General features: G+C 35.4%; 1 protein-coding gene and 1 pseudogene across 1 annotated transcript in view; one reads left to right on the forward strand and one right to left on the reverse strand.

The window, feature by feature from the left end:
• Gphn (gephyrin) overlaps positions 1-11,690 on the reverse strand; it is an 837,950-nt gene that overhangs the window by 154,238 nt on the left and 672,022 nt on the right. Inside the window, exon 12 of the mRNA XM_023701464.1 lies at positions 1,768-1,860. Within this exon, the coding sequence (XP_023557232.1) occupies positions 1,768-1,860 (93 nt within the window). The remainder of the gene's footprint in view (positions 1-1,767; positions 1,861-11,690) is intronic.
• LOC101562117 lies at positions 8,220-8,721 on the forward strand (annotated as a pseudogene).

The raw sequence follows: 11,690 nt of genomic DNA on the forward strand, positions 1-11,690 counted from the left end.
AATACATGGAAATTAAATGACACCCTACTCAGCAACCAATGGGTCACAGATGAAATTAAACAAGAAATTCAACAGTATCAACAATTCAATGAAAATTCAAGCACAACTTATCGGAATTTATGAGATATGATGAAAGCAGTCCTTACAGGGAAATTCATAGCTGTGAACTCACACATTAGGAAAACAGAACGGGAACAAATGAATAACCTAATGCAGCACCTTCAACAATTAGAAAAGCAAGAGCAAACCAAGCCCAGGGCCCAAAGAAGGGAGGAAATCATAAAGATTAGAGTAGAAATTAATTCAATTGAGACGAAGAAAACAATTCAAAGAATTAAAAAAGCAATGAACTGTGTTCTTTGAAAGATTAAATAATATCGATAAGCTTCTAGCTAACCTCATCAAACAAAGGAAAGAAAAAATTCAAATACAAACAATAAGGAATGAAAAGGGTGTAATTACCACAGACCCAGTGGAAAGTCAGAAGATTATCAATAGTTACTTTGAGAATCTTTACTCTCACAGAATAGAAGACACAGAAAAAATGGACAGATTCCTAGAAAGGTAGAAACTACCACAACTGAATCGACAAGATATAACCACTCTCAATAGCCCAATAACCGCCAATGAAATACAAGATGTAATTAAAAACCTACTGACAAAGAAAAGTCCAGGTCCGGATGGATTCACAGCTGAATTCTACAAAACATTTACAGAAGATGTAATCTATCTAGTCCTCAAACTCTTCCATAAAATTGATGCTTTAAAAAGGTATTTCTTTGAAATCAGCCTTGAGTTATTAATAACACAATAATAGTGAAATATACTATATTTTAAAATCAGCCTTGAGTTGTTAACTAACAACATAATAACTGAGTTATAGTATATTCTAAAAATTGTGAGTGGATATTAAGTGTTCTCATCACAAAAAATAAGTATGTAAGGTAACGCAATGTTAATTAGCTTAACTGAACCACTCTATAATGTATACATATTTCAAAATATACTGCATACAGAAAACCAAAATAAAGCAAAACAATCCAATAAGTGTCTAAAAATTAAATTGCGTTTTCATCTTTGGTTCTTAGATTGGACGTTAGGCAGCAAAATGCTATCTAGTATTTCTCTCAAGCTTTATGCAATCTCAAGCAACTGTGAGGAGAGGAACTGCTAGTACCAGCCGAGGTTCTAGAGCTCTGGAGGTACGTATCATGCAAAGAGAAAGTAGTGGTTTCCCTCTTGCTTGCTTTTCATGAAGTTCTTTGCTGACAAGTGTTTGAGAGTGAAGTAAGAAAACAGACTGCCTTACTTCATGTCTGTGTTTGGTATTTGCTTGTTTGTCTGCGAGATTATAGAGGTTTTCCAGTAGAAAGCATTTGGAATACTTGCAGATCAAGGCTGCCTGCTGTCTGACAAGTGGAGGGGCTATAAGAATAAATCCCAGCACTTGGGAGACAGGCAGGTAGAGCACCATGATTAGGGGTTACCCTGTCTTAAAACAAAAGCAAAACCACTCCTTCAAAAGTCCCCAAAAGGGAATAAATTACAATAACAGTGTTTTTATTTGCTCCCTGTATATTTATATTTGCTGACACATTTCAATCAAGATGTACCAGAACATATACAGGTATAGTTAGCATACTTTGCTGTAAAAGAAGTTATTCTGCCAATCACAGGGCAAGCAGCTGTAATAACTGCGTGTCTGGGTTGAGCCAAAACTTTTAAGCAAATAGAGTGTGGTGATGGTGCAACAAGCCAAAGACTTACCTCGCACAGCATAGCCATCTTTCACTGATGCTGGGAAAGGGGGCAGGTTGTCTTTCGCGTACACATCCTGAGCAAGGACTCGTCCCATTCCATCTGAAAGGCAAGCAGGAGATGTAAGTGCTGGGACAGACAAGGTCAGCTGCAGGTATAAACTAGCTGGCAAGAGGACTTGTCAGACTGCAAGTGGCTCAGGCTGAGCTCCTGATTTTGGTCCGAAGTAGTAGAAGATGGAAAAGGTGCATCCTGGTGCCTGAAATAAAATACTACAACTTGGACAATTTATACTAATAGTAATACCTGAAGCATTTATCTTAATATGAATTACTACACAGGCAGCAAAGTCAGTGTCATTAATCTTTTAATAAATGAAATATGACTTTCTTCAAGAGGAAAGTTGAATCATAAATATTTTTATATCCATTGACCCAGTAATTTTTCCTTTAGAAATCTGTCCTAAGAAAATAGATTGATTGTTATGGAATGCTTATTTTGAGTTACATTATTTAAAAGAAAGAAATCAAAAGATATATAAGCATTTACATAATCAATGGCCTATCCTTGTGATACAATACTATATAAGATGAAACAATATTTATGAAGGATATTCATGGACAAAAGAAAACTCTTAAAATATGTATTTTTAAAACATGCAAAGATGTTCATACAGTGTAAAATCTCAACTATATTGAGTACATGTATATTGCCAAAAGAAGAGATAAAAAGATATGCAAGAAAATATAGAGCATTTGGTATTTTAAAATGTTAGAATTTAATTTTTATTCTTTTGTTAAACTTTTTTGAAAATTCCCCAATTTTTACAAAGAGCATGTGCCATTTTTATTATCAAAATCTTTTTTCTGTCTTAAAAAGAAAAGGAATAAACTTTCCAATCATCACACTTTAATTTTACCCTTTAATTGTGGCTTCATTAACCTAAATAATTTGGTAGCAATAAGAAGAGCACCAGTGACCAACGGTGCGAAGTGAGTGCTCAAATGAAATCATCACTTGTTCCTTACATTCTCCAGTCAGAACGTGTCTTTATTATTATTATTATTTTTTAATTTTTTAAAATTATTTATTTAAAAGAAATAAAACAAAAATAAATAGGAGGTAGAAAAAAAGAGTGGAAGGAAAATATTAGGCAAGTATTATAGGAGTGATTTACATTTAAGTTTATAGAATTGTGTTATTTATAAAATTCTATTGTTTCCAAAGCTGGATAAGTGAATGTGTATTTTTGTGTTTGGATCATTTTTAACGACCTACAAGTATTTAAAAAAGCAATACTTACAGGTCTTGTGCTTTCTAGATCATAGGACACAAGTAAATTCAGAGATTTTGAAACTTTTTACTCTGATCCATAGTGATAGTAGTATCAAAAACATGCTAGGTCTTTTCTCATTTCCGTGCTTTTGTAGCTGATGTGGTGCTGGGGAGGAATGCCTTTTTCTTTTTCCCTTTCTACTTCTGGTAAGTCTCATGCATCCTCCAAGGCTCTGAGCAGATGTCATCTCTCTTTTCCTTCTCCTCTTACTATAAAGTTAACTAATTCACTGACTAGCTTATTCATTCATTTATTAAACATCAGGAATCTACTGTATACTAGACAACAAGGATAAAAATACCAACAAGACCTGGCTGATGTCCTCAAGGAATTCATGCCCACAGAACATATCAGAGAGAAGAGAAATACAGAGATGATTATAAGATAGGATGGTATGGGGAGTCAGAGATATATGTACAGGGTGGGAGAAACAGTACAGACAATTACCTAATCAAGACTTTACAGAACATGTAGGAAATCTTCTAAGCAATGATAATACTTGGCCTGAGTTTTCAAGCGAAAGTCGGCCCCAGGTAGGAGGGAAGAGCCTTTTAGATAAATGAAACAGGATCAAGGAGTTTAAATATAATCATGTAAAAATGTGAATCCAATAAGAGAATTATGAACAGCCTAATGACTTACAGTAACTCATCAGCAGATCTTACATCTCTTGAAAGATAATGAGATCTGTCTTTTAGGAACTTCTGTGGTGATAAGAATGGTTAGGAGGACTGTGTTTTCTCTCAATTCTGACAACATATATATCCATCTGTTATTTTACACTTTTCATGCTGTATTATGGTTGTTCACGAAATTACTTTGATTTTTCCATCAGACTATGATTCTGCATTGCTACAGCAGGTATCACCAGTATGCCAGTGCAACCACGGTGCTTGGTACATAAAAGGTATTCAGTAAATGTGTCAAAGAAGTTAGTGAATGATCTTACTAATGCTTATGACTAAGGAAGAAATATCAGGTAAGTAGAGAAAAATGTCTTACCAATAAAATACAAGTAACTTCACCCAAGACTACATAAAACAGGGAAGTATACCCTTCTAACTTCTACTCTTATTACTTTCCATTTGGACTCTTCTGGTCAAGTGATTATTTTTCTTTTTGAGACAAGGTCTTGTTATGTAGTTCAAGATGACGAACTTACTGTGTGGTCTAGGCTGGGCTTGACCTCCCAGCAATCGCCCTGTCTCAGCCTCCTGAGTGCTGGGATTACAGGAATGTAGTCAAAACTGCTGACTGGTACTCTGATTTTGTTTTAAATGCTACGGATCCAACTCAGGGGTGCACTACCACTGAGGTACATCCCCAGATAAAGTACAGTCTTCTAAGTTACCCTAATCTCCTCAAACTTGTATCCTCTTGCTTCAGCGTTCTTGTAACTAGGATTGCCACTGTACCTGGATACTCATGTAGATAGCCAACAATCCCTTCAACTTAAAATACATCAGTTAGCAACTATTTACAACATTGATATGTAAGATCTCAATTTGTTGTCTGTAAGAAAATATGTATTTGGTTCCTCTAGCTTTTGAATAAGAACAACTAGATTTTTTTCTTTCATTTCTATTTAAAACATAAAAAAAATCATACTTGCAATGCCTTTCACTAGCCTGGATTTTCAAAGGACTTATTTTTATTTAAATTCAGTTTTTCTTAAAAGTCAAAGACAAATCCTAAAGAAATGAAAAAATATCCATACAAAAACTTTTGTACATGTATTTTTGCAGCATTATTCATAACAAAAGAAATAACCCAACAACTATCAACTATGGCTAGGTAAATTAAATACTGCATATCCATACACTAAAATATCACATAGTCATAAAAAGAAATGAGATACTAATGAAAACTACAAAACATTTCTCAAAGAAACAGAAGAAAATACAAATAAATACAAAGACATTAATGTTTATGGAAAATAATATGGATGGAAAGACTTCATATTGTCAGTGTATGCACTATCCAAAGCAGTGAACCAAGTCAGCACAATACCTATCAAAATCCCAACGACATTTTTTTATTTTTTATTTTTAATTTTTAAAAATAATTTTATTGAGAAACAAATAGCAATGAGACAGTTTCAAAATTGATTACTAACAGTTTTTTTATTAATTTTATTGAGAAACAGCAATGAGACAGTTTCAAAACCAATTAATAGGACAGTTTCAATAATTAATACATTACATATTGTTATCTTCTTGGTGGTTATTCATAGTACAAGATGCAGACATGATATCCTGTCCAAATACTATTAGTGCAAATCTTTCTTCTCATTGAATTAAGAGAGAGTAGCTGTGTATCTATCCTAACTATTTTGTATATACAGATGCAAAATGGTCCTTCTTTTGTATCCCCTTTCTTTGTTTAGTTTTATTAGAGATGGGTATTCCATTGCCACTTAAATATTGTAGGTGCGTGAATTCAGCAAAATAATCCAATGCAGTCCAGTAGTCCATATTAGTAGTGGGTTATCCATAGGACTGGCAATGTCAGAAGTTGTTGACTTGAGCCTTTCACAGCTCAGCATATTAATATGGCTTTACTTTTTATACCTCATTTTTATACTTTTCTGCTGTATTGTAAAGACCAAGATAAAGCAAGACTTATATAACAAGAAATATATCTTTTCTATCTGATAAGTTCAGTCAAGTCCCCTCAGGATTTATCCTGTTACCCTGTACTGCAGTTTGCACATCCTTTGTCAGTGTCAGCCATGTGGATAAATCACGGCCATTGCTTGACCAATTTGCTCTCTGAAAAGAAAGTGAAAGCCTGAGACAATGTTTTCTCTCTAGGTGACTCTCCTTAGTCACACTCTACATCAACAATCACATTCCTCTGTGGCCCCATCATCTCCTAGATCAGAAAATTTGGAACACAACTGAGTTACATGATGTTACACTATAAGTTCTCCTATGTGCTGAGTCTTCACTGACCTTGAAAGGTTAGGGCCAAATGTTGGCTGTCCTTGCAGCCCTTCTTTTTCTCTAATTTTTGGTCTGCAAACTTAGGTTGTTAACCTTCCAGAAGAGAAGCTTATTATTACCCTACAACATATGCAGTTGGGTTTAACCTCACTGTCTGAATATCAAACATCTTAGGCATAATATGGAACAGGTATTTTCCATCTATTATTGATATGTCAAACTTGAAGTCCTTTCAGAATATGGAGAGAAAATTATAAAAATAAAAAATATTTTAAAGATATGAATAAAACATTACATATTTTTACACAGAAATTTAGAAATCTAACTTTATACAGCATTGTAGCAGGACAGTCCTGTGACATTTATTTTTCTTGTCTCTTTTTTCATTTATTACCCTTTTTTCAAAAAACAAACATTTACTTGAGAGATGTGGAGAGCTGCGAAGGACCGCGTCTACAAGATGGCGCTGGTTTCCGCCTTCCACTCCCCGTGGGTGAGCGCTCTCTGTGCACAACAACTCCTTATATGGCCAGGGCTGCAGTCATGATTCGCTTCCGCATATGCTGGACCCATGGGCGATCCCCACGTGGCGCACTGGGATTGGGCTCGGGAGTATATATTAGCCAAGGGCTGGGGGATTGGAAAAGAAGAAGCTTGCTGTAAGGGGCCTGAATAAACCACTGAAGGAAGAGCTGTGTGTTGCGTCTTCCTTGCTGGCGAGGTCGTGCGCAACAGAGAGACAGTATGGCAATAATTGGTATGTCATGACAAGCAGTATGTATTTAGAAGACCAGGATGACAGGCATTCCAAACATGACCCTACTATTACACATTGCTTTCTTCAGTGCAGTTGCTTAGTTGACAGGTATCAGCACATATAATTAGTCAGGGTGAGACTCCTACCAATTAACTGCTAGTTTTGAAAACCTGCTGATATTTCTCAGGATCACTGCCTTACCATCTTGTGTGTATAAATGTGTGGCTTTGCCCCTGTCATGTTTCCCAGCTTTTCTCCTTGCCCTCTCTTCATTGTCCAATCCTCAAGTTCTCGCTTTCCTTTTAATTGTGTTTTACCTTTCTATTTATATTTCTTTTTTTCAGTTCTTATACTAGGGAGACTATACGATATTTACACATGGGTCTGGTTTATTTCACTTATATCTTCAAGTGGCATCCACTTAAATATAAGTGCTTCGAGTTTATAATTCTTTATTGCTGAGTAATACTCCATTGTATAAAAATATAACATCTTCTTCATCTATTCTTCAGGTGACAGGCATCTTGGTTGTTTCCAAGATTTGGCTATCCAAATTGTAGCACAGTTTCAATAATTAATACATTGCATATTATTGTCTTAGTGATTATTCATTGTACAAGATGCAGACATGATATTCTGTCCACAAACACTATTAGAACAAATCTCTCTATTCATTGAATTCAGAGAATACAGCTGCATATTTATCCTATTTTGAATATACAGATACAAAATGTTTGTCCAATAACATTTTTTAGAAAAAATAAAAAAGAATTGGGGCTGGTGATATAGCTTAGTGGCACAGTGCCTACCTGGCAAGACCAAGGTCCTGAGTTGATTTCTGGTACCAAAAAAAGAGAGAGAAATAAAAGACTTTCTAAAATTCATATGCAATGTTAAAGGTCTTTGAATAGTGAAACCAAGATTTAAAAAAGGATGAAGTTGGAAAATTCACATTTCCTGATTTCAAAACAAAGTGCAGTGCTACAGGGATCATAACAGTGTGATACAGGCATGAAGACAGACATACAGACCAACAGAGCAGAATACAGAGCCCAGAGACAAAGCTTTCCATGTATGGTCATAGGATCTTTTATTCCAATACCACTTAATGGGGAAAAGACTATTTCTGTGACAAATGTCATTGAGAAAACTGGATGCTCACATGTAAAAATATGAAATTTAAGTCTTATCTTGTACCACACATAAAAATTAACTCAATATGAATTGATGATCTAAACCAAAGACCTGAAACTTGAAGTTTCTAGAAGAAAACAGGAGAAATGTTTATAACATTCAGCTTAGTAAGTTTCTTGGATATCAAATCAAAAACATACAACTAAGACAAAGACAGACAGGGCCATATTAAACTTAAATATTTTGTTCATAAAGAAACATAATGAAATGGTCCTGGTGTCCTGCTGCAATGGCCTCCAATTTTAAAAAGGCAAACATGGTGTCAAGTGCTCCAAGAAAAAGAATGAGTCCTAAGCCAGAGCTGACCGAAGAGCATAAACAGGAAATACGGGAAGCTTTTGATCTCTTTGATGCAGATGGGACTGGGACCATCGATATAACGGAACTAAAGGTGGCAATGGGAGCCCTGGGCTTTGAGCCCAAGAAAAGAAATCAAGAAAATGATAAGTGAAATTGATAAGGAGGGGACAGGTGAAGTGAATGTCAGTGACTTTCTGACTGTGATGGCCCAGAAAATGTCTGAGAAAGATACCAAGGAAGAAATCCTGAAAGCTTTCAAGCTCTTTGATGATGATGAAACCAGGACAGTATCGTTCAGAGATCTGAAGTGCATGGCCAAGGAGCTGGGTGAGAACCTGATCGATGAGCAGCCTCAGGAGATGATTGATGAAGTCGATGAGGTCAATGAGCAGGAGTTCCTATGCATCATGAAAAAGACCAGCCTCTATTGAGACCCATGTCATGTCTCCTGCTGCAAGCACATGTGACTGTAGAGTAGTGCCCACTCTCCTGTGAAACCCTCTCCCCATTTCCCTGTAGAACTTCAGCGATGGCCTTGAATCTGATTTAGACTTGTAAAAGTGTTTTTTGATAATAAATGAAAAAAACAAACAAACAAATAAACAAACCTAATGAACATAGCCAGTCTGTTAAATGGGACAATTGTGAACAATATATCTGATAAAGGATTAATATCCAGAATATATAAGTAGTGGTTTGTTATGCTTTAGATTAAAATGCCCCCACAGTCTTATGTGCTGTGAAGTAGGTCTTTCAGTAAGTGTGAAGAGTGGGAGTACTATCCTCATCCATGCATTAACCCATTGATGGTAGCTGAATGTGCTGATTAAGAGGTAGGGCTGGTCACAAGGGGTAAGTCCCTGGGGATGTGACACAGAATGATATAATCTTTCCTGTAATAGGTTGTTTTCTTGGTTGTCATGAATTGAGCATTCTTCTACCATACTTATTAGTCATGCTGCTTCTGTTTGGAGAAGGAAAACTGTGGCCTGAACCCTCTGAAATGGTGAGCCAATTAATGTTTTCCTCCTTTAGGTTGAGGATGTTAGCTATTTTGTCCTAGTGATGGGAAAGTAACTATTACTGTGTTTTCGTAACTCAACAATAAAAAAATTACTCAATTAAAAAATGGGGAAAGGACCCAACTAGACAGAGAAGACTTACAAATAGTCAATAAAGATATGGAAATATGTTCAAAAACATCAATAATCATCCAAAAAAGTGGAAATCAAAACCACATGATACATCCCCTTATACTTATTATGAGGCTTCTATTAACAAGAAAAAACAAAATAATAAATTTTGTTGAGAGTGTGGTGGAATTAAAGCCCTTGTGAACTACTGATGAGACTATAAAATGGTGTGACCACTATGGCAGTTCCTCAAAAATTCAGGGATAGAACTATCATTTGATTCAAGAACCTAACAATTCTACTGTTGATCACATATTCAAAAGAGTGGAAAGGAAGGTCTTGAAGAGACATTTGTATAACCATATTAATACAAATAAAATTCACAACAATCAAGAGTAAGACCAATTCAAATGTCATCTGAATGAATAAACAAAACAAGATATACATACATACAAAGGAGAATTTAAAATTATTCAGCTTTAAAATGGATGGGCATCATATCACATGGTATAATATGGATAAATGTTGAGGATATTATGGTAGGTGGAATAAGTAAACCACAAGAAGGCAAGCTGTTTACATTTCCACTTATGTGAGGTAGCTAAAGAAGTCAAATTAATAGGACCAGAAAATAGAAGGTGGTTACCAGATCCCAGAGAAAAAGTAAAGGGGTAGTTATTTAATGGGTATAGAAGTTTAGATTTACAAGATGAAAAAGTTCTAGAATCTGTGCTACAATGACAACAGGTTACACAATCATTAGTGAACTGTATACTTAAAATGGTTAACATGGTATGTTTATGTTATTTTTTGTCTTTTAAAAAGAGAATAAAAAATAGTTAAAAAACCATTAGAAATGAAATAGAATTCACTAAAAAAAGATAGGAATTCAACAATAGTTGTTATATTGCTTATTGTCCTTTTCAAATTAGTTGTTCAGATTACCAGGAATAAGCATGCAAAATTGGTCAAAACATTAAAAAGAACAGAAAAAAATTAAGCATTAACTGCCTCTTTCAATAGACCAGCAGATAGGAGCAGTACAATTATCCAAGCTATCTTGCATAATTGCAAAAAAAATATATTTTTTCCCTTCTTTCTTTTCTCCTTTCTCTCATCTTCGTTATTCCTGCCCTTTGAACAGTTTCTTTCCCTTTCACAGTATGTATTATACCTTTCAGATTTTATTTATTCTTTCAGGTTCTTTTTTTTTTTTTGGTGGAACTGGGGATTGAACTCAGGCCCTTGCGCTTGCCAGAGAAGCACTTATTCCATTGAGCCATCTCCCGGCCCCCTCTTTCAGGTTCTTATACTAAGATGTTTGCACACACAGGTCTGATTTATTTCACTTAAGAGTATATTCTCTAGTTGCATCCGTTTACTGATAAAAGCCTCAAATGTATCCTTTTTATAGCTGAATTATACTCCAATGGTTAAAAAAAAACCCACTTCTTTCTTTATCTGTTTCTTATTTGATGGGCATTTGGATTTCTTCCAAGATTTAGTTATGACAAATTGTGTGCTGTAAACATGGAATACATATATATAAATCCCCCCTCTTTTTTGTACCAGGGAGTGAACGCAGGAACTTGCTCTTGCCAGGCAGTTGCTTATGGCACTGAGCTATCTGCCCATGCCTAGCACACCTTTCATAGCAAAAGTATTTTGTCTTTGGAAAGTAGTTGTTTTTCATGAAACTTAACTTGTGATAACAGAATTTGTCATTACATTTAATTGAATTAGTAAATGTTTAAAAATCTTCTAACATAATAACTATAAATAAGTATAACTTATCTGAAGAAAAGTAGCTCTAATAAACTAACATTTTTGAAAATCACTGCTCTAAACACATGTGCTGGCTGAGAGGCCAGGGGAGCTCCAGGGAAGCTGCGGCTGCTCTGGTCTGCATATTCCTTTGGTGCAGTATTGGGAAGTCTCCTGTTTCTTTAGCTCCTGTGTCCTTCAAGGGTGTGGAGGGAAGATTTTCACACACACTACACTCTCCTACCTAATGGCTGGCTGCTCAGATTTCTGTCCATGGATACAGTGAGCTCCATCAGAATTTCCAGGAGTCTAGAAAGTCATAATTATAGGCAAAACTGCATTAGTTAACTTACAAAAGTTTAGAAGCTGCCATTGAGAAAGATGTAGTCTCTCTCTGGCCTTCCTGATTCTTCTTCAGCAAGTTGGCCAGTGTTTGTCACTGTCTTCGAAGTTACCTGTATTGCTGTAGGTCTCAGCCAGAAATAAATCACATTTTATTTTTC

Source organism: Octodon degus, unplaced genomic scaffold (assembly GCF_000260255.1).
Source record: "Octodon degus isolate 3935 unplaced genomic scaffold, OctDeg1.0 scaffold00007, whole genome shotgun sequence".
Lineage (NCBI taxonomy): Eukaryota > Metazoa > Chordata > Mammalia > Rodentia > Octodontidae > Octodon > Octodon degus.